This window comes from Salmo salar, chromosome ssa05, assembly GCF_905237065.1.
Source record: "Salmo salar chromosome ssa05, Ssal_v3.1, whole genome shotgun sequence".
Classification (NCBI taxonomy): Eukaryota; Metazoa; Chordata; class Actinopteri; order Salmoniformes; family Salmonidae; genus Salmo; species Salmo salar.
The window spans coordinates 80,323,551-80,346,868 of NC_059446.1; the positions used below are offsets into that span (position 1 = coordinate 80,323,551).

Consider the following 23,318-nt stretch of genomic DNA (forward strand, 5'->3'; position numbering starts at 1 on the left):
AACGATTGTGCTTTTTTCTCAAATGCGCTTTTGTGAAATCATCCCCCGTTTGGCGAAGTCGGCTGTCTTTGTTAGGAAGAAATAGTCTTCACAGTTCACAACGAGCCAGGCGGCCCAAACTGCTGCATATACCCTGACTCTGTTGCAAGAGAAGTGACACATTTTCCCTAGTTAAAAGAAATTCATGTCAGCAGGCAATATTAACTAAATATGCAGGTTTAAAAATATATACTTGTGTATTGATTTTAAGAAAGGCATTGATGTTTATGGTTGGAGTAACGTGTACCTAAGCGATTATATGCAACTCAGGACAGGCTAGATAAACTAGTAATATCATCAACCATGTGTAGTTAACTAGTGATTATGATTGATTGATTGTTTTTTATAAGACAAGTTTAATGCTAGCTAGCAACTTACCTTGGCTTCTTACTGCATTCGCGTAACAGGCAGGCTCCTCGTGGAGTGCAATGTAAAGCAGGTGGTTAGAGCGTTGGACTAGTTAACCGTAAGGTTGCAAGATTGAATCCCCGAGCTGACAAGGTAAAAATCTATCGTTCTGCCCCTGAACAAGGCAGTTAACCCACCGTTCCTAGGCCGTCATTGAAAATAAGAATGTGTTCTTAACTGACTTGCCTAGTTAAATAAAGGTCTATAAAAAAACAAATAATAATAATAATAAAAAAAAATATATATATATATATATATTTCATAACAATCAGAAATCGGTAGTTTATATATTTGTTATATAAAAATAACAAATAAATTGGCCAAATCTGCGTCCAAAACTACCGATTTCTGATTGTTATGAAAACTTGAAATCGGCCCTAATTAATCGGCCATTCCGATTAATCGGCCGACCTCTAGCCTGAAGACCTCCCGGCTACCTGTTCTGTTGATGCCATCAGAAGTCTGATGACCTGCCGGCTGCCTGTTCTGTTGATGCTATCAGAAGTCTGATGACCTGTCGGCTGCCTGTTCTGTTCTGTTGATAACATCAGAAGTCTGAAGACCTGCCGGCTGCCTGTTCTGTTGAAGTCTTATGACCTGCCGGCTGCCTGTTCTGTTCTGTTGATAATATCAGAAGTCTGATGACCTGCCTGTTCTGTTGATAATATGAGAAGCCTGAAGACCTGCCGGCTACCTGTTCTGTTGATGCCATCAGAAGCCTGAAGAACTGCCCGCTGCCTGTTCTGTTCTGTTGATAATATCAGAGGCCTGAAGACCTGCCGGCTACCTGTTCTGTTGATGCCATCAGAAGCCTGAAGAACTGCCGGCTGCCTGTTCTGTTCTGTTGATAACATCAGAAGTCTGAAGACCTGCCGGCTGCCTGTTCTGTTGAAGTCTGATGACCTGCCGGCTGCCTGTCTGTTGATGCTATCAGAAGTCTGATGACCTGCCTGTTCTGTTGATGCTATCAGAAGTCTGATGACCTGCTGGCTGCTGTCTGTTGATGCTATCAGAAGTCTGATGACCTGCCTGTTCTGTTGATGCTATCAGAAGTCTGAAGACCTGCTGGCTGCATGTTCTGTTGATGCTATCAGAAGTCTGATGACCTGCTGGCTGCTTGTTCTGTTGATGCTATCAGAAGTCTGATGACCTGCTCTGTTCTGTTGATGCTATCAGAAGTCTGATGACCTGCCTGTTCTGTTGATGCTATCAGAAGTCTGATGACCTGCCTGTTCTGTTGATGCCATCAGAAGTCTGATGACCTGCCTGTTCTGTTGATGCCATCAGAAGTCTGATGGCCTGCCTGTTCTATTGATAATATCAGAAGTCTGATGACCTGCCTGTTCTGTTGATGCGATCAGAAGGGAGAATTCCATGTTTACTCTGAATACAAACAACGTACTAAATGTCCTCACTAGTTATCCTGGTATAATACAAATTCACATGACCTACAGCCCTGAAAACCTTTGACAAATATTTAAAACCCATCAGTGTTGTACACATGGAGCAGGAGAACACACAGGGAGCAGGAGAGAGAGACAGCAGTCTAACAATGTGGTTCAAAACCACTATGTGAATGAGAGGAGCAGCAAAGCTCCCAGAACTCCAGTTAGTATACCTTCTTGCAGAGTGCGCTGCTCTTCATCCTCCTCCCTCTCCTCCTCCTCATCACAGTGGTCAGGTGAACAGACATACTCCAAGCTGTCCTCTGGGGTGCTGTGACAGAGCAGTGACATGCTAACACCAACACTAGGCTAGTGGGGCCCAGCAGAGCCCAGCTGTCTCAAGTCCAAAGCCATGTCTAAGTGTGTGTGTGTGTGTGAGACAGTCAGTCTCAGTCAGCGAGAGAGTGTGTGTGTCTAAGTCAGTGTGTGTGTGTTTGTGTGAGGACAGCAAGGCACGTCTGTCACCCAGTCAGACACTCCCTCCTCCTGCTCTCTCTCCCTCTATTGTCCATGACTAGAAGACAGCCCACTGTGGAACCAGAGCAGGGGAGTGGCACTAAACTATTCTCAGACTGACAGGACTTTGAATCTTTAGATTAGAGCATGGAGTCAATTCAAAATGTCAGCTATGTGACAAGGACTAATATAACCATATAATAAGTTAAAGTTTTATCCCTATCAAGTCTAAATTAGTATTTGCTCACCCCCCTTTTCAAGCGTTGAAATGGTATCTTCCACCAGACTCTCCATGGAAACAGTGCAAGGCGGAGCACACCACAAGACACATACACCTGTTGTAAGGGTGGGGCCCCAGCCTGCCTCACCACAGTCAAATCCACAGGTGACACAATTTGCACATGGATACTTATTCAAAGCAGAAGCTACATACTGAGAGCCAAATAACAGAACAGGAACCATTAGGAAATACCGCGCTTGATGAAATAGCATACAGGAAGAAGAGTATGTATACTGAACAAAAATATAAATGCAACATGCAACAGTTTATAAGGTAAATCAGTCAATTTAAATAAACAAATTAGGCCTTAATCTATGGATTTCATGGGAACACCGACATGCAGCTGTTGGTCACAGATACAGTAAATGATACTAGTTTAGCATGTGGAAATAGAGAAGCCATCTAGTTTCTAATCCAGTATGGGTTATTCCACCCTATAGAAAATAACATGACATTCAATGTTACACATTAGACCACAATTCTAATCAATCGACACGCACTGGCTTTATCAAACTAGTCACATTGAGAGCAATGCAACAGTAAACAAATCATCAACATTCCAGTGACAAATGTAAACGGCAAGACAAACAACTATGGATGGTTAGTCAGTTAACTTGTGACAAAAACATCGTTATGTCCATAACGGCTGATAAAAACATCGTTATGCCCGTAACGGCTGATAAAAACATCGTTATGCCCATACCGGCTGATAAAAACATCGTTATGCCCATACCGGCTGATAAAAACATCGTTATGCCCATACCGGCTGATAAAAACATCGTTATGCCCATACCGGCTGATAAAAACATCGTTATGCCCATACCGGCTGATAAAAACATCGTTATGCCCATACCGGCTGATAAAAACATCGTTATGCCCATACCGGCTGATAAAAACATCGTTATGCCCATACCGGCTGATAAAAACATCGTTATGCCCATACCGGCTGATAAAAACATCGTTATGCCCATACCGGCTGATAAAAACATCGTTATGCCCATACCGGCTGATAAAAACATCCTTATGCCCATAACGGCTGATAAAAACATCCTTATGCCCATAACGGCTGATAAAAACGGTTGACAAAAAACAACCGTGATCCCATAAATAGAACCTAGAACACCGTCACCAAATATTTCGCATAACTCTCCAATTAAACATGTTTACTTCAATTATCCCATGTCCAAATCATTTTCATTCATCTCATTTAACTTCTGGTAATATCCTGGGCAGTACTGTATGCTAGTGTGAGCATACTGAATGTAACCACACATTCCTATTGAAACAATACAGCATCCACAATAGCTTGTGGCTAACTCCCCAAAACAACCCCCACCTCACAGCCTCCCTGTCTGCCTCAGAGGCCCTTTTTGTGTGCACTGGTAAAGTTCCCAGCATGGAGAGACTGGAGGAGGACAAGCCCCTCTCACCTCCCTCCAACTCCCCCTCCCAGGCCAATAGAACTGTAAGCCCTGGGCTTTGTGAGCAGGGTGGAGATGGAGGAGAGTAGCGGAGAGGGAGGAGGAGAGGGGTACAGTAGGAAGAGGGGAGGGTTGGCTGGCAGAGTTTGGCTGGCAGCCTTCCCTCCCCGCTCCAGTGGGGAGATGTAGATGGTGCATGCCCTCCCCACTGCCTAAGTGATCAATATTCTGAGCATCACCCAGGGCTGTGTCCCTGCCAGACTCCCAGCCATGTGATCATGGAGCTAGGCCCATCCAGGCAGCTCTGAGCCTGGCCAGACTGTCTCTGGCTGCCCCTGGCCTTCTGGAGCCTACTTCTGGCTGTAGCCCACTGAGCTGCCAGTCTCCACAGCCCAACATCCCCTCCAAACCTTCCCCTGCTTCCATGTACTGTCTGCTTCATTATGAGCCCCAGTCTCCACAGCACAACCTCCCCTCCAAATCTTCCATGTACTGTCTGCTTCATTATGAGCCCCAGTCTCCACAGCACAACCTCCCCTCCAAACCTTCCCCTGCTTCCATGTACTGTCTGCTTCATTATGAGCCCCAGTCTCCACAGCACAACCTCCCCTCCAAACCTTCCATGTACTGTCTGCTTCATTATGAGTCTCAGTCTCCACAACACAACCTCCCCTCCAAACTTCCATGTACTGTCTGCTTCATTATGAGCCCCAGTCTCCACAGCCCAACCTCCCCTCCAAACCTTCCATGTACTGTCTGCTTCATTATGAGCCCCAGTCTCCCAGCCCAACCTCCCCTCCAAACCTTCCCCTGCTTCCATGTACTGTCGGCTTCATTATGAGCCCCAGTCTCCACAACACAACCTCCCCTCCATACCTTCCCCTGCTTCCATGTACTGTCTGCTTCATTATGAGCCCCAGTCTCCACAGCACAACCTCCCCTCCAAACCTTCCATGTACTGTCTGCTTCATTATGAGCCCCAGTCTCCACAGCACAACCTCACCTCCAAACCTTCCCCTGCTTCCATGTTCTGTCTGCTTCATTATGAGCCCATCTCCACAGCACAACCTCCCCTACAAACCTTCCATGTACTGTCTGCTTCATTATGAGCCCGTCTCCACAGCACAACCTCCCCTCCAAACCTTCCATGTACTGTCTGCTTCATTATGAGCCCCAGTCTCCACAGCACAACCTCCCCTCCAAACCTTCCATGTACTGTCTGCTTCATTATGGCGACTCCATTACCCACAGTATTAGACTTAAAACGAATCATCCAGTGATCATACACTGTTTACCAGGGGGCAGAGCTACCGACGTTAAGGCTAATCTGAAGATGGTGCTGGCTAAAGCTAAAACTGGCGAGTGTAGAGAGTATAGAGATATTGTTATCCACGTCGGCACCAACGATGTTAGGATGAAACAGTCAGAGGTCACCAAGCGCAACATAGCTTCAGCGTGTAAATCAGCTAGAAAGATGTGTCGGCATCGAGTAATTGTCTCTGGCCCCCTCCCAGTTAGGGGGAGTGATGAGTTCTACAGCAGAGTCTCACAACTCAATCGCTGGTTGAAAACTGTTTTCTGCCCCTCCCAAAAGATAGAATTTGTAGATAATTGGCCCTCTTTCTGGGACTCACCCACAAACAGGACCAAGCCTGGCCTGTTGAGGAGTGACGGACTCCATCCTAGCTGGAGGGGTGCTCTCATCTTATCTACGAATATAGACAGGGCTCTAACTCCTCTAGCTCCACAATGAAATAGGGTGCAGGCCAGGCAGCAGGCTGTTAGCCAGCCTGCCAGCTTAGTGGAGTCTGCCACTAGCACAGTCAGTGTAGTCAGCTCAGCTATCCCCATTGAGACCGTGTCTGTGCCTCGACCTAGGTTGGGCAAAACTAAACATGGCGGTGTTCGCCTTAGCAATCTCACTAGAATAAAGACCTCCTCCATTCCTGCCATTATTGAAAGAGATCGTGATACCTCACATCTCAAAATAGGGCTACTTAATGTTAGATCCCTCACTTCAAACGCAGTTATAGTCAATGAACTAATCACTGATCATAATCTTAATGTGATTGGCCTGACTGAAACATGGCTTAAGCCTGATGAATTTACTGTGTTAACCTGTTGGGGCTAGGGGGCAGTATTTGCACGGACGGATAAAAAAACGTACCCAATTTAAACTGGTTACTACTCTTGCCCAGAAACGAGAATATGCATATAATTAGTAGATTTGGATAGGAAACACTCTAAAGTTTCTAAAACTGTTTGAATGGTGTCTGTGAGTATAACAGAACTCATATGGCAGGCCAAAACCTGAGAAGATTCCATACAGGAAGTGCCCTGTCTGACAATTTCTTCTCCTTCTGTGGCATCTCTATCAAAAATACAGCATCTCTGCTGTAACGTGACATTTTCTAAGGCTTCCACTGGCTCTCAGAAGGCGCCAGAAAGTGGAATGACATCTCTCCTGTCTCTGGACGAAAAACAGCAGGAGATTTTGTGAGTGGTCAGGCTGAAAACAGTGACACTGGAGATGCGCGTTCATGTGAATTCTCCATTTTTTTCTTTCAGCCTTTGAATGAATACAACGTCGCCCGGTTGGAATATTATCGCAATTTACGAGAAAAATAGCATACAAATTGATTTTAAACAGCGTTTGACATGCTTCGAAGTACGGGAATGGAATATTTTGAATTTTTTGGTCACGAAATGCGCTCACGCGTCACCCTTCGGATACTACTGACCTGAACGCACGAACAAAACGGAGCTATTTGAATATAACTATGGATTATTTGGAACCAAAACAACATTTGTTGTTGAAGTAGAAGTCCTGGGAGTGCATTCTGACGAAGAACAGCAAAGGTAATCCAATTTTTCTTATAGTAAATCTGAGTTTGGTGAGGGCCAAACTTGGTGGGTGTCAAATTAGCTAGCCGTGTTAGCCGGGCTATGTACTCAGAATATTGCAAAATGTGCTTTCGCCGAAAAGCTATTTTAAAATCTGACACCGCGATTGCATAAAGGAGTTCTGTATCTATAATTCTTAAAATAATTGTTATGTATTTTGTGAACGTTAATCGTGAGTAATTTAGTAAATTCACCGGAAGTTTGCGGTGGGTATGCTAGTTCTGAACATCACATGCTAATGTAAAAAGCTGTTTTCTGATATAAATATGAACTTGATTGAACAAAACATGCATGTATTGTATAACAATGTCCTAGGAGTGTCATCTGATGAAGATCATCAAAGGTTAGTGCTGCATTTAGCTGTGGTTTTGGTTTTTGTGACATATATGCTTGCTTTGAAAATGGCTGTGTGATTATTTTTGTCAGGGTACTCTCCTGACATAATCAAATGTTTTGCTTTCGCTGTAAAGCCTTTTTGAAATCGGACAATGTGGTTAGATTAACGAGAGTCTTGTCTTTAAAATGGTGTAAAATAGTCATATGTTTGAGAAATTGAAGTTATAGCATTTTTGAGGTATTTGTATTTCGCGCCACGCGATTCCACTGGATGTTGACTAGGTGGGACGCAAACGTCCCACGTTGCCCAGGGAGGTTAAATGAGGCCTCACCTCCTGGTTACACTAGTGACCATATCCCCCGTGCATCCCTCAAAGGCGGAGGTGTTGCTAACATTTACGATAGCAAATTTCAATTTACAAAAAAACCCCGACGTTTTCGTCTTTTGAGCTTCTAGTCATGAAATCTATGCAGCCTACTCAATCACTTTTTATAGCTACTGTTTACAGGCCTCCTGGGCCATATACAGTGTTCCTCACTGAGTTCCCTGAATTCCTATTGGACATTGTAGTCACAGCAGATAATATTCTAATTTTTGGTGACTTTAATATTCACATGGAAAAGTCCACAGACCCACTCCAAAAGGCTTTCGGGGCCATCATCGACTCAGTGGGTTTTGTCCAACGTCTCTGGACCTACTCACTGCCACAGTCATACTCTGGAGCTAGTTTTGTCCCGTGGAATAAATGTTGTGGATCTTAATGTTTTTCCTCATAATCCTGGACCATCAGACCACCATTTTATTACGTTTGCAATCGCAACAAATAATCTGCTCAGACCCCAACCAAAGAGCATCAAAAGTCGTGCTATAAATTCTCAGACAACCCAAAGATTCCTTGATGCCCTTCCAGACTCCCTATGCCTACCCAAGGACATCAGAGGACAAAAATCAGTTGACCACCTAACTGAGGAACTCAATTTAACTTTGCGCAATACCCTAGATGTAGTTGCAGCCCTAAAAACTAAAAACATTTGTCATAAGAAACTAGCTCCCTGGTATACAGAAAATACACGAGCTCTGAAGCAAGCTTCCAGAAAATTGGAACGGAAATGGCGCCACACCAAACTGGAAGTCTTCCGACTAGCTTGGACAGACAGAACCGTGCAGTATCGAAAAGCCCTCACTGCTGCTCGATCATCCTATTTTTCCAACTTAATTGAGGAAAATAAGAACAATCCTACATTTCTTTTTGATACTGTCGCAAAGCTAACTAAAAAGCAGCATTCCCCAAGAGAGGATGGCTTTCACTTCAGCATTAATACATTCATGAACTTCTTTGAGGAAAAGATCATGATCATTCGAAAGCAAATTACGGACTTCTCTTTAAATCTGCGTATTCCTCCAAAGCTCCATTGTCCTGAGTCTGCACAACTCTGCCAGGACCTAGGATCAAGGGAGACACTAAAGTGTTTGAGTACTATATCTCTTGACACAATGATGAAAATAATTATGGCCTCTAAACCTTCAAGCTGCATACTGGACCCTATTCCAACTAAACTACTGAAAGAGCTGCTTCCTGTGCTTGGCCCTCCTATATTGAACATAATAAACAGTTCTCTATCCACCGGATGTGTACCAAACTCACTAAAAGTGGCAGTAATAAAGCCTCTCTTGAAAAAGCCAAACCTTGACCCAGAATTTTTTTTGAACTAAATCGGCCTATATCGAATCTTCCATTCCTCTCAAACATTTTACAAAAAGCTGTTGCGCAGCAAGTCACTGCCTTCCTGAAGACAAACAATGTATACGAAATGCTTCAGTCTGGTTTTAGACCCCATCATAGCACTGAGACTGCACTTGTGAAGGTGGTAAATTACCTTTTAATGATGTCAGACCGAGGCTCTGCATCTGTCCTCGTGCTCCTAGATCTTAGTGCTGCTTTTGATACCATCGATCACCACATTCTTTTGGAGAGATTGGAAACCCAAATTGGTCTACACGGACAAGTTCTGGCCTGGTATAGATCTTATCTGTCGGAAAGATATCAGTTTGTCTCTGTGAATGGTTTGTCCTCTGACAAATCAACTGTAAATTTCGGTGTTCCTCAAGGTTCCGTTTTATGACCACTATTGTTTTCACTATATATTTTACCTCTTGGGGATGTCATTCGAAAACATAATGTTAAATTTCACTGCTATGTGGATGACACACAGCTGTACATTTCAATGAAACATGGTGAAGCCCCAAAACTGCCCTCGCTAGAAGCCTGTGTTTCAGACATAAGGAAGTGGATGGCTGCAAACTTTCTACTTTTAAACTCGGACAAAACAGAGATGCTTGTTCTAGGTCCCAAGAAACAGAGATCTTCTGTTAAATCTGACAATTAATCTTGATGGTTGTACAGTCGTCTCAAATAAAACTGAAGGACCTCGGCGTTACTCTGGAATATGATCTCTCTTTTGAAGAACATATCAAGACTGTTTCAAGAGCAGCTTTTTTCCATCTACGTAACATTGCAAAAATCAGAGACTTTCTGTCCACAAATGATGCAGAAAAATCAATCCATGCTTTTGTTACTTCTAGGTTGGCCTACTGCAATGCTCTACTTTCCGGCTACCCGGATAAAGCACTAAATAAACTTCAGTTAGTGCTAAATATGGCTGCTAGAATCCTGACTAGAACCCAAAAATGTGATCATATTACTCCAGTGTTAGCCTCCCTACACTGGCTTCCTGTTAAGGCAAGGGCTGATTTCAAGGTTTTACTGCTAACCTACAAAGCATTACATGGGCTTGCTCCTACCTATCTTTCCGATTTGGTCCTGCCGTACATACCTACACGTACGCTACGGTCACAAGACGCAGGCCTCCTAATTGTCCCTAGAATTTCTAAGCAATCAGCTGGAGGCAGGGCTTTCTCCTATAGAGCTCCATTTTTATGGAATAGTCTGCCTACCCATGTGAGAGATGCAGACTCTGTCTCAACCTTTAACCTGTTGGGGCTAGGGGGCAGCATTTGCTCGTCTGGATAAAAAAAATGTACCCGATTTAATCTGGTTACTAATCCTACCCAGTAACTAGAATATGCATATACTTATTATATATGGATAGAAAACACTCTAAAGTTTCTAAAACTGTTTGAATGGTGTCTGTGAGTATAACAGAACTCATTTGGCAGGCAAAACCCTGAGACATTTTCTGACAGGAAGTGGATACCTGATGTGTTGTATTGACTTTAAACCTATCCCATTGAAAAACACAGGGGCTTAGGAATATTTTGGCACTTCCTATTGCTTCCACTAGATGTCACCAGCCTTTACAAAGTGTTTTGAGTCTTCTGGAGGGAGATCTGACCGAACAAGAGCCATGGAACGATGATGTCCCATTAGACACCTGGCGCGCGAGTTCATGTTGGGTACCCTCGTTCCAATACGTTATAAAAGAGTATGCATTCGTCCACCTTGAATATTATTCATGTTCTGGTTAAAAAAGGCCCTAATGATTTATGCTATACAACGTTTGACATGTTTGAACGAACGGAAATATATTTTTCCCCTCGTTCATGACGAGAAGTCCGGCTGGCTTACATCATATGCTAACGAGACGGAGATTTTTGGACATAAATGATGAGCTTTTTTGAACAAAACTACATTCGTTATGGACCTGTGATACCTGGAAGTGACATCTGATGAAGAGAATCAAAGGTAATGGATTATTTACATAGTATTTTCGATTTTAGATCTCCCCAACATGACGTCTAGTCTGTATCGCAACGCGTATTTTTCTGGGCGCAGTGCTCAGATTATTGCAAAGTGTGATTTCCCAGTAAGGTTATTTTTAAATCTGGCAAGTTGATTGCGTTCAAGAGATGTAAATCTATAATTCTTTAAATGACAATATAATATTTTACCAATGTTTTCTAATTTTAATTATTTAATTTGTGACGCTGACTTGACTGCCGGTTATTGGAGGGAAACGATTTCCTCAACATCAATGCCATAGTAAAACGCTGTTTTTGGATATAAATATGAACTTGATAGAACTAAAAATGCATGCATTGTCTAACATAATGTCCTAGGAGTGTCATCTGATGGAGATTGTAAAAGGTTAGTGCATCATTTTAGCTGGTTTTATGGTTTTGGTGACCCTGTCTTTGACTTGACAAAACATTACACACAACTCTTGTAAATGTACTGTCCTAACATACTCTAAATTTATGCTTTCGCCGTAAAACCTTTTTGAAATCGTAAAACGTGGTTAGATTAAGGAGATGTTTATCTTTCAAATGGTGTAAAATAGTTGTATTTTTGAAAAATGTGAATTTTGACATTTATTTGGATTCAAATTTGCCGCTCTTGAAATGCACCTGCTGTTGATGGAGTGCACCACGGGTGGCACGCTAGCGTCCCACCTAGCCCCAAGAGGTTAAGTCTTTACTGAAGACTCATCTCTTCAGTGGGTCCTACGATTGAGTGTAGTCTGGCCCAGGAGTGTGAAGGTGAACGGAAAGGCTCTGGAGCAACGAACCGCCCTTGCTGTCTCTGCCTGTCCGGTTCCCCTCTCTCCACTGGGATTCTCTGCCTCTAACCCTATTACAGGGGCTGAGTCACTGGCTTATTGGTGTTCTTCCATGCCGTCCCTAGGAGGGGTGCGTCACTTCAGTGGGTTGAGTCACTGACGTGGTCTTCCTGTCTGGGTTGGCGCCCCCCCTTGGGTTGTGCCATGGTGGAGATCTTTGTGGGCTATACTCAGCCTTGTCTCAGGATGGTAAGTTGGTGGTTGAAGATATCCCTCTAGTGGTGTGGGGGCTGTGCTTTGGCAAAGTGGGCAAAGTTATATCCTTCCTGTTTGGCCCTGTCCGGGGGTATTGTCGGATGGGGCCACAGTGTCTCCTGACCCCTCCTGTCTCAGCCTCCAGTATTTATGCTGCAGTAGTTTATGTGTCGGGGGGCTAGGGTCAGTCTGTTATATCGGGAGTATTTCTCCTGTCTTATCCGGTGTCCTGTGTGAATTTAAGTATGCTCTCTCTAATTCTCTCTTTCTTTCTCTCTCTCGGAGGACCTGAGCCCTAGGACCATGCCTCAGGACTACCTGACATGATGACTACTTGCTGTCCCCAGTCCACCTGGCCGTGCTGCTGCTCCAGTTTCAACTGTTCTGCCTGCGGCTATGGAACCCTGACCTGTTCACCGGACGTGCTACCTGTCCCAGACCTGCTGTTTTCAACTCTCTAGAGACAGCAGGAGCGGTAGAGATACTCTCAATGATCGGCTATGAAAAGCTAACTGACATTTACTCTTGAGGTGCTGACTTGTTGCACCCTCGACAACTGTGATTATTATTATTTGAGCATGCTAGTCATTTATGAACATTTGAACATCTTGGCCATGTTCTGTTATAATCTCCACCCGGCACAGCCAGAAGAGGACTGGCCACCCCTCATAGCCTGGTTCCGCTCTAGGTTTCTTCCTAGGTTCTGGCCTTTCTAGGGAGTTTTTCCTAGCCACCGTGCTTCTACACCTGCATTGCTTGCTGTTTGGGGTTTTAGGCTGGGTTTCTGTACAGCACTTTGAGATATCAGCTGATGTAAGAAGGGCTATATAAATACATTTGATTTGATTTGATTATGAGCCCCAGTCTCCACAGCACAACCTCCCCTCCAAACCTTCCCCTGCTTCCATGTACTGTCTGCTTCATTATGAGCCCCAGTCTCCACAGCACAACCTCCCCTCCAAACCTTCCATGTACTGTCTGCTTCATTATGAGCCCCAGTCTCCACAGCACAACCTCCCCTCCAAACCTTCCATGTACTGTCTGCTTCATTATGAGCCCCCGTCTCCACAGCACAACCTCCCCTCCAAACCTTCCATGTACTGTCTGCTTCATTATGAGTCCCAGTCTTCACAGCACAACCTCACCTCCAAACCTTCCATGTACTGTCTGCTTCATTATGAGTCCCAGTCTTCACAGCACAACCTCCCCTCCAAACCTTCCATGTACTGTCTGCTTCATTATGAGCCCCCGTCTCTGTCAGCTCTGCTAGCGGTGGTTTGGCGTGATAATGAACGACAGGAAGGTTGGCTACACAATGTGTATGGGACCAGGCTAGTGGCTAGGCCATTACTGGTGTTGGACGAGATCTCTAGAGACCTGTGGATAGTTGGAAAGAGATATCCACAGTACAGCACTGCAGCGTGTTTATCAACCATGTGAATATAAAACCATGTCATTTAGACTTGTCATAACTGTTGGAGCAGACCGGTAGTAGGGGAGGTGTACATTAAAATGTCATGAGGCCCTCACAATACAATCTACTGTAGTAAATGAGTCCTCGAACATCATATATAACATCATATATAACAGCATTACCAAAGAGATCTTATCCAACAGAACAGGCTTCGTCTCATAATATATGACCATCATCAATGGAAACGTCTTCAGCCAAGGGTATAGGCCTAGTCAGTTGTTCTATATATAGAGCCACTGATCATGTTGGATGGCTCAATGAAAGCATCAGGGGATACAGGGATAGCTATAGTCTGCTAGATGAAGCTGCTGTAAAACATTTCCATATTATATTGCTGTGTGATGCTACTTTCCAGGACTCAGATCTATAGGACTGTTATTCTGACTGTACAGATCTATAGGACTGTTATTCTGACTGTACATATCTATAGGACTGTTATTCTGACTGTACAGATCTATAGGACTGTTATTCTGACTGTACAGATCTATAGGACTGTTATTCTGACTGTACAGATCTATAGGACTGTTATTCTGACTGTACAGATCTATAGGACTGTTATTCTGACTGTACAGATCTATAGGACTGTTATTCTGACTGTACAGATCTATAGGACTGTTATTCTGACTGTACAGATCTATAGGACTGTTATTCTGACTGTACAGATCTATAGGACTGCTATACATCCCTCTACTCCCATTCTCTCTGTCACATACACACACAATGGCAGGGCAATACTAAAGCTCCATGGGTAGTCAGTCCACTCTTTGCAAAACCACCTTGTCATTCCCCTTCGTTGCTACATTTACATAGCAGCCTTGTTTTGTGGTGCCACGGTTTCTGTTGCTCCTAATTCACCCTGGTTACAACCAACAGAAGCTGATATCACATCCAACACAACCAAATGATAGTAAGAGAATTAGCTACAGCCTCGTCCTACAGCCATGACCTCCTTGGCTGAGGTAAACTTAGTTAAATGCACCTGTTATCAGACAGACCAGAGCAGAGTGAAGCAACACAGCAGCCCCTGGCTCAGTGGTTCCAGCCTCATGTGACTGACGCAATACATACTGGAGCGAAGAGAGAGACCATTATACAGTCAATGGTCTATAACCACCCTACCAGCAAAATCATCCCCTCTAGCCCCCCTCCCTCCCTCCCTCCCTCCCTCCCCTTCCCCACATATAGCCCCATTAACAGCACAGTTAGATAACAAGTAGCTGGATAACTGTCCCGATCAGGCTTACCATCTGTGCATTCCTCATAGTACCAGTCTAGCTCATAGTAATCCGCCTCCACAAATTTCTGCATACTCAGTCCCCTTCAGCTGAGAGGAGCGTCACCATCTTCTCCTGTCCTGCTGCGGAGGTCACGAGAACACCTGCCCATCCTTTCATTACATACTCTGAGTTCTCTAGGAGTTTACCATGATGAGGAGACCACGTGGAACAGCACATTTTATCACTGGTACCAGAGCGGAAGGATGGGAGGGAGAGGAGAGGAAAGAGAGAAAGAGATATTTCCCAAAAAGCAACGCAGCCCAAAACACAGTAATGCAGCAGGGATGTGTTGCTGCCTGGTGGTGAGTCAAGGTTGTATCACAAATGAGGGAGGGGCCTGGGGAGGGCCACGAGCCAATGAGGAAGGGAAATGTCAGAGGCATGCTCCTCCCTCTGAACTGTTTCGTCAATAGCAACCTGCTTTCGCCCCTCCTCTCTCTCCTTGGCTCACCCTCCCCTTCTCCCAACAGTACATCCTTCTGTGAGGTTGCCATGGAGACTGGCTCCCTACTCCAGCACTGAGTAGCATCTGAATGCAGGCGAGTGTTGCTACTGCTGCTGCCTCTGTATGCGACCAGCTCTCTGTTCATATCTGCCTGGTCTGGTACAACACCTCTACTACAGGGCAGGGAGTTCACCTTGCTGAATGATATTAACAAATCATTCAATAGGTTTATAGTGGGGAATATAGTTCTCTCCCCCACACTGATTTACAGCAGGATAAAATCTGAGATGCTTCTACTTCTTAAATAGCATGTCCCTTTGATAAAGAGTACACTGACTAATTTTAACACCACTTGACAGTCAGACAATAAAAAGGTCAGATATCATTTTAGAGACAGCCATTAATCAAACAATGAGGATTATTATTTCAGCGATTATAGAAACACTTCCTCAACCTGCCTGCTGACTGATTCAAGGCTGTATAATGCCATCAGTATTGCATCATATGGAGTGTAATGTGTCTGTGGTAGAAGATGCATCATCAGAGTAGGAGTGGCCTATCAGGGATCAGCTGACTAGCCAGATGACCAATGAACCACCCTGCTGCCTATCCTCCTTGTGACATCACAATCACAGGTGACAAGACCAGAAATGACAAGACAGTGACAAAAACAGAATTGACAAAACCAGATTGGTGACATAAATCTCTATAGCCTAGTTCTGAATTTAATCAAGGAGTAGAGTACAATATCTAAAACCATCTATCAAAGAATATCAGTTTGGAAACAGGTTTGTATTACGCTGCACAAATGTGACAAAGTGGTCTTGTCTTGTGAGAACACTGGAGTCTATCCTCTAAGTCAGTATCAGTAACTATTTTTAACCAATGCTGCAGGACTGTCATTGTAGTCTACATCTGCGACAACGTAATCAGAGTATTAAAGCATCTGTTATTACAGCATCCTACAGTGCCGTCTTTCAGACAACAGTACAGGTACTGTATCAACACAAAACACATATCTGCTGATTGATGTTAAACTTCCTGAGCTCTACAGTATGACCTACATTCACAATAGAAGGCCGCTGACAACCAGTTGACATAAAGGTCATACACAAGGACAGATCAGTATGTGATCAGATCAGATCCTGAGTGGCGGAGCGGTCTATGGCACTGCATCGCAGTGCTAGAGGCGTCACTACAGACCCTGGGCTGTATCACAACCACCGCACAATTGGCCCAGCGTCGTCCAGGTTAGGGGAGGGTTTGGCCGGGGTAGGCCGTCATTGTAAATAAGAATTTGTTCTTAACTGACTTGCCTAGTTAAAGGTTAAATAAAGATAGAAAAAATAAGAAAAAATAAGAAAAATCCAGAGTCATCACACACAGCCTTGTGTCTGTCCAGCCTCATGTCTGGTTGAGACACAGACAGACGTCTCCCACTGAGCTGATAGGACCAGCAGCAGAGCAGACTGGCAGAGCGTGGCGCTTCAGCCTGCCTGGCACCCACGGCCCAGCGGGTATGTTTGCTGTGTCAACCAGGCCCAGCTGTCTGTCGCTGACCCATATGGGCTCAGGGCCATATTACAATGACTCTGTCTCTCTCTAACTTTCATTCCCTTTGTCTCAATCTCTGTCTGTCTCTCTGTGTTTGTATCGCTCTGTCTGTCTGCCTGTATATATCTCAGACAAACTTCCTCAGTCTCACTACGGCACCAGAATCTCAGCTGTTAGTTAGTCTTCCACCCCCATTTTTTTTATTCTTGATCTCGGCTCTAACCTGCACCATTTCCAAAAATACACTGCAATATGAGCTCAATACAATTACTAATATGAAGGTTAAAGCGATGAACCAGTTGAATATCAAATGTGTACCAGCGTGCAACAGACCACATAAAAGGAAGAATAGAAAGCAGAGAAGTGACCAGCAGAGGGAGTGTGGAAGCCCTCGCCCCCTTGCCTGCATCATCTTTAAAAAACTACGAAATACAAACGCTGCGCTTACGGAAATACTTCAGAGTCTCCTCAATCTGCTCGACGGTGAGGTCCAGGTTGGTATCGGGGGAGAGGAGAGGGGTGTGGAGCCAGTCGTCGTGGTCATACCCGTAGATGGTGTCTGCTCTCAGCTTGTAGTGGGGCAGCTGCTCCTCCAGCAGACTGATGATCTCCACCTCTGGAAGATCAGTACTGTTACACACATCTGTAGGAGGAGGAGGAGGAGAGGGGAAAGGAGGAGGACAGGGGAGGAGGAGAGGGGTGGGGAGGGAGAAGAGAGGGAAGGGGTGGAGAGGGAGAGGAGATAGGAGAAGGTATGAGGGGAGGAGAGGGAGAGGACAAGAGGAGAGGGAGAGACTAGAGGTTAGTTTTAGCCCCCTACAGCAGCAAGAGGTTTTGTAACAGGTGCCTGGTTGAAAAACACCAGAACAATGGCTGTTTATGTTTAAACTTCCTCATCTAGAGCAGGGTTTCCCAACTGGCAGCCCGCGACCAACTCAATATTGGGATGGTGTTCTTAATGTTTTGTACACTCGGTGTATGTGATCGTATACAAATGTAAGCAAGGTTTGAAATGATTATGGTTTTAGTGAAATGTTATATCTGTTTGGGCTTCTTGTGGTCAATTTGTAGTCTACAAATGATTTGTAATTAGGTTCTGACCCCAAAAAATTGTCCTGCGTCAATCTAGTTAATGATCTCTGATCTAGTGAGAACGATGACAGTCTTGCTCAAGACATACACATACCTTTCAACAAACTATTTCTGGCTCCTCAGTAGGCTATCCCTCTGAACAATCTGCTTTTCTAAACCATAATCAAACACAACGACCTCTGAACTATGGTCATACGTGATGGTGTCATTGTATCTTGTTTACATATCAGAATCTTGGTAGCAGTCTGTTTACATAAAGGGAGTGCAGAAAGAGCTACTGAAAGCAGTGTAGGAGGACCTCTGGTGGCACATTGAGGAACTACAATCCTGCTGATGTCTATGTATCACAACAGTGCTACAAAACAACAAGATATGACAGTGATTTACAGAATAACTGATCCTGGAGCTGCTTTATGAAAATGAAGAGAGTGCATACAGTATACTATATAAACAAGGAGAATCTGCATAAACCCACAGACTGCAGAACATATTGGCATGGGAACTAGGAAGAAGTTCTCCTTCCAGATACTAGTTTGCGACAGTAAACTCTGTGCTTCACTGGAACATAGTGAAGTCATCTTACCAGCACTTCCTGCCATGGGATTTACTCCTTCCCTCAGCAGATCCAGATGTCCATCAGACTCCCATCCAAACACTGTTACAGCTCACTGTAAAACTCCTAGATAACTTCACCAGAATCACACACACTAAGAAGTGACCGAGTTGTGAATACGGAATTGAACGTCTCAGTTTATGTGAGCAGGCGTGTTTCCAATCCATTTGTTCAACAGCTGCATACATAAGGCCTGCATATCTGAGGTGGCGATGACGCTCCAGCAGACAATGGTGTCCCAGATAGCCAGGCCTTAATCCAGACAGAATGGGCTGGCAGGCTGCTGAGACAGGCTAAACTGACTGACACCATGGTACTGACTGTCACCAGCAAAACCTAGCAGCATTAGCAGACTACAGCAGGGGAGTCAGACAGTCAGTCACACAGACAGTCACACACAGACTACAACACGTGGGGGACACACTACTGTTATGGTCCATTGCCATCAATTAAAAGTAGTGAAAACATACAAATCTCATATTTCTGTTAAATAGAGCCGATTATAGGCCTATTCTTCATATTCAGCTCAGATCTCAGAAGTGTAACTGGGACGATAAAAAGCTCTATAAAAAGCTTCTGAACAACACAACAGCCAGGCCATGCAAACCAGAATAACAACAATGGCTGGAAGTGTCACATGACGTGTGTATTTATAGTCAGATCTGTAAGGCCCTGGCACTCTGCTCTGCACCCGCTGCCCCACTGTCCTTCTGTCCCCTCTACCTCTCTGGCATTCACTTCAAATCCCCAGGCTACAGTACACTACTGTAGCGCAGGGCCAATACAGGCAGAACCTACATCCAACTACACAGAAAACTAGACCCCATGGTGACAAACATTAGGCAGACAGAGAGCACAATAGAGACAGACATGTGGGCAGTACAACTACAAACTGTGTCTACCTCTAGTCTAGTTCACGTTCTAGTCTTCATATCCAACCCCATCATGTTTACTAAGAGATGACTAAAACAAATGACTGAACAATGATGTGTGTATTTGAATAGAATGTATTTGCATAATCTATACCAGTAAGATGATGTATATGAGTTGGTAACCTATTGTCCTAGTACTCCTCATTCAAAACCAGGCTATATACTGTAACCATCCCCTTCATAAAAACATGCTTAACAACCATCAATCATTTCCATAGGAAACATTATCCTTACTATTCCATAGAAATGTCAAGAAATCAGACATTAAGTACAAAACTAAAATCATTGAACAAACAACAATTGAAGTCCAAATAAAGTGAGGAATCCCAGTAGTTTTAAACACCAAACAAGCCCAAACCTCCCCATAGATCCAACCCAAAGTCACGGTGTCCAGTACTCACTCATGGCGCCTCTGCCCCTTGCTCCGTGTCCTCTCACCCCGACTTACATTTTCCGCTTCTACCAGGAAAGGGCAGGGCGAAGAGGAGTGGGAGTGAGAGAGAAAAAAAGAGGGGAGGGAGGGAGATGGAGAAGAGAGGAAGGAAGAGAGAGAAGGGAGGGAGGAAGAGAGAAGGGAGGGAGCGAGAGAAGGGAGGGAGGGAGAGAGAGTGGGAGGGAAATAATTAAGAGTGAGAGGGAAGAAGAGAGACAGTCGTAGGAAAGCGACCCCAGCTACTCTGCTTTACCATGCCTGGCATGCCACTGACGGTGGTCACATGGGGCCCCCAACCCCCCCATACTGTAGCCAGCATGGCAGCGCAGCCACGCAGCCCCCCCCAGCTGCCTAAACAGACTGTCAACTGGATTACTGTTGGCCCGGAGAGTGCAGTGGACTGGAAAACTCATTGTCCTCCATACTGTAGGCTGGTCTCTTCCCACAGCTGCAGGATCTTCATGAGTCTGACAAGTGAGACTAACTACAGGCAGGATATACTGTACTGCAGCTGGAAGCAAGCAGGGGAGAAGATGGCCTCCTCAGACAGGATAATATCCACCACAGATCATAACAGCAAAGATCAACTGTAGGCCCTCTGGGAACTTTTCCCTCTACAATAAGGAATGAAACTAATGATAAAAAAATCTAAACTACAAATTCTGATTGTTAGTCAGAGCCCTATATACACAGAGCCCTATATACACAGAGCCCTACATACACAGAGCCCTACATACACAGAGCCCTACATACACAGAGCCCTATATACACAGAGCCCTACATACACAGAGCCCTACATACACAGAGCCCTACATACACAGAGCCCTACATACACAGAGCCCTACATACACAGAGCCCTACATACACAGAGCCCTACATACAGAGCCTATACACAGAGCCCTATATACACAGAGCCCTACATACACAGAGCCCTACATACACAGAGCCCTACATACACAGAGCCCTACATACACAGAGCCCTACATACACAGAGCCCTACATACACAGAGCCCTACATACACAGAGCCCTATATACACAGAGCCCTACATACACAGAGCCCTACATACACAGAGCCCTACATACACAGAGCCCTACATACACAGAGCCCTACATACACAGAGCCCTATATACACAGAGCCCTATATACACAGAGCCCTATATACACAGAGCCCTGCCTGTACAGTATATCAAAAACGTTCAAATCATCTTGAGCCAAGCCACCACTAGCTGACTACGTTTCTCCAGGCTGCTGAACTGGGAGCCAGTGTTTAAAGCAGCCGCTGGACTACTGTAGTCAATGTCAAGGTGGACAAATGTCCCATCCTCCAGCAGGCTGACAAGAAATAAGAGTTCAGTGGAGGAATGGGACTGTCTGGCTCTGGCCCCACTGCAGTGACAACATCTGAGCTATGCTAGCTAGAGAGTCACACATACAGTACTTTCTCCATGTCCATTAGGGGAACACTACCGTACGGTGTGTTACCTCAACACGTCTCCATTAGGGGAACACTACCGTACGGTGTGTTACCTCAACACGTCTCCATTAGGGGAACACTACCGTACGGTGTGTTACCTCAACACGTCTCCATTAGGGGAACACTACCGTACGGTGTGTTAACACGTCTCCATTAGGGGAACACTACCGTACGGTGTGTTACCTCAACACGTCTCCATTAGGGGAACACTACCGTACGGTGTGTTACTCAACACGTCTCCATTAGGGGAACACTAGCGTACGGTGTGTTACCACACGTCTCCATTAGGGGAACACTACCGTGCGGTGTGTTACCTCAACACGTCTCCATTAGGGGAACACTACCGTACGGTGTGTTACCTCAACACGTCTCCATTAGGGGAACACTACCGTACGGTGTGTTACCTCAACACGTCTCCATTAGGGGAACACTACCGTACGGTGTGTTACCTCAACATGTCTCCATTAGGGGAACACTACCGTACGCTGTGTTACCTCAACACGTCTCCATTAGGGGAACACTACCGTACGGTGTGTTAACACGTCTCCATTAGGGGAACACTACCGTACGGTGTGTTACCTCAACACGTCTCCATTAGGGGAACACTACCGTACGGTGTGTTACCTCAACACGTCTCCATTAGGGGAACACTACCGTACGGTGTGTTACCTCAACACGTCTCCATTAGGGGAACACTACCGTACGGTGTGTTACCTCAACACGTCTCCATTAGGGGAACACTACCGTACGGTGCGTTACCTCAACACGTCTCCATTAGGGGAACCCTACCGTACGGTGCGTTACCTCAACACGTCTCCATTAGGGGAACACTACCGTACGGTGCGTTACCTCAACACGTCTCCATTAGGGGAACACTACCGTACGGTGCGTTACCTCAACAAGTCTCCATTAGGGGAACACTACCGTACGGTGTGTTACCTCAACACGTCTCCATTAGGGGAACACTACCGTACGGTGTGTTACCTCAACACGTCTCCATTAGGGGAACACTACCGTACGGTGTGTTACCTCAACACGTCTCCATTAGGGGAACACTACCGTACGGTGTGTTACCTCAACACGTCTCCATTAGGGGAACACTAACGTACAGTGCGTTACCTCAACACGTCTTCATTAGGGGAACACTACCGTACGGTGCGTTACCTCAACACGTCTCCATTAGGGGAACACTACCGTACGGTGTGTTAACACGTCTCCATTAGGGGAACACTACCGTACGGTGTGTTACCTCAACAAGTCTCCATTAGGGGAACACTACCGTACGGTGTGTTACCTCAACATGTCTCCATTAGGGAACACTACCGTACGGTGTGTTACCTCAACATGTCTCCATTTGGGAACACTACCGTACGGTGTGTTACCTCAACAAGTCTCCATTAGGGGAACACTACCGTACGGTGTGTTACCTCAACACGTCTCCATTAGGGGAACACTAACGTACGGTGCGTTACCTCAACACGTCTCCATTAGGGGAACACTACCGTACGGTGCGTTACCTCAACACGTCTCCATTAGGGGAACACTACCGTACGGTGTGTTACCTCAACACGTCTCCATTAGGGGAACACTAACGTACGGTGTGTTACCTCAACACGTCTCCATTAGGGGAACACTAACGTACGGTGTGTTACCTCAACACGTCTCCATTAGGGGAACACTACCGTACGGTGTGTTACCTCAACACGTCTCCAGAGGGATCCAGCCAACACTTGCGCCCACACAGGGTCGATTTGACACACACACACACGGACTAAAGCCAATAAACATTTGTGAGAATCCTAGAAACCTGAATAAAACCCGAACGAATCAAGCATATTAAAGTGTAAAACTCTTCTGTAGGACGTGGGTCACCTAAGATACAGATGTAAACATGCTATTCCACACGTTAACAGTGCTGGGGGAGAGACAGAGAGCAGCATCTGATTCAGTGTGCTCCAGG

The 23,318-nt window shown here is 45.2% G+C and overlaps 1 protein-coding gene across 7 annotated transcripts in view; it reads right to left on the bottom strand.

Annotated features, from left to right (window-relative positions):
* LOC106573947 (trafficking kinesin-binding protein 1) overlaps window positions 1-23,318 on the bottom strand; it is an 89,910-nt gene that overhangs the window by 30,994 nt on the left and 35,598 nt on the right. For 2 of the 7 annotated variants that reach the window (XM_045719097.1, XM_045719098.1), the window contains exons 1-2: window positions 18,488-19,809; window positions 17,261-17,455 (exon numbers count right to left, since the gene is read on the bottom strand). In XM_045719097.1, coding sequence (XP_045575053.1) covers window positions 17,261-17,455; window positions 18,488-18,503 — 211 coding nt within the window. In that variant the 5' untranslated portion in view covers window positions 18,504-19,809. Of the gene's footprint in view, window positions 1-2,065; window positions 2,540-14,780; window positions 15,113-17,260; window positions 17,456-18,487; window positions 19,814-19,850; window positions 19,990-23,318 lie in introns of those variants that run through there. The other 5 variants (XM_045719092.1, XM_045719091.1, XM_045719096.1 and 2 more) reach the window with 5 other exon arrangements.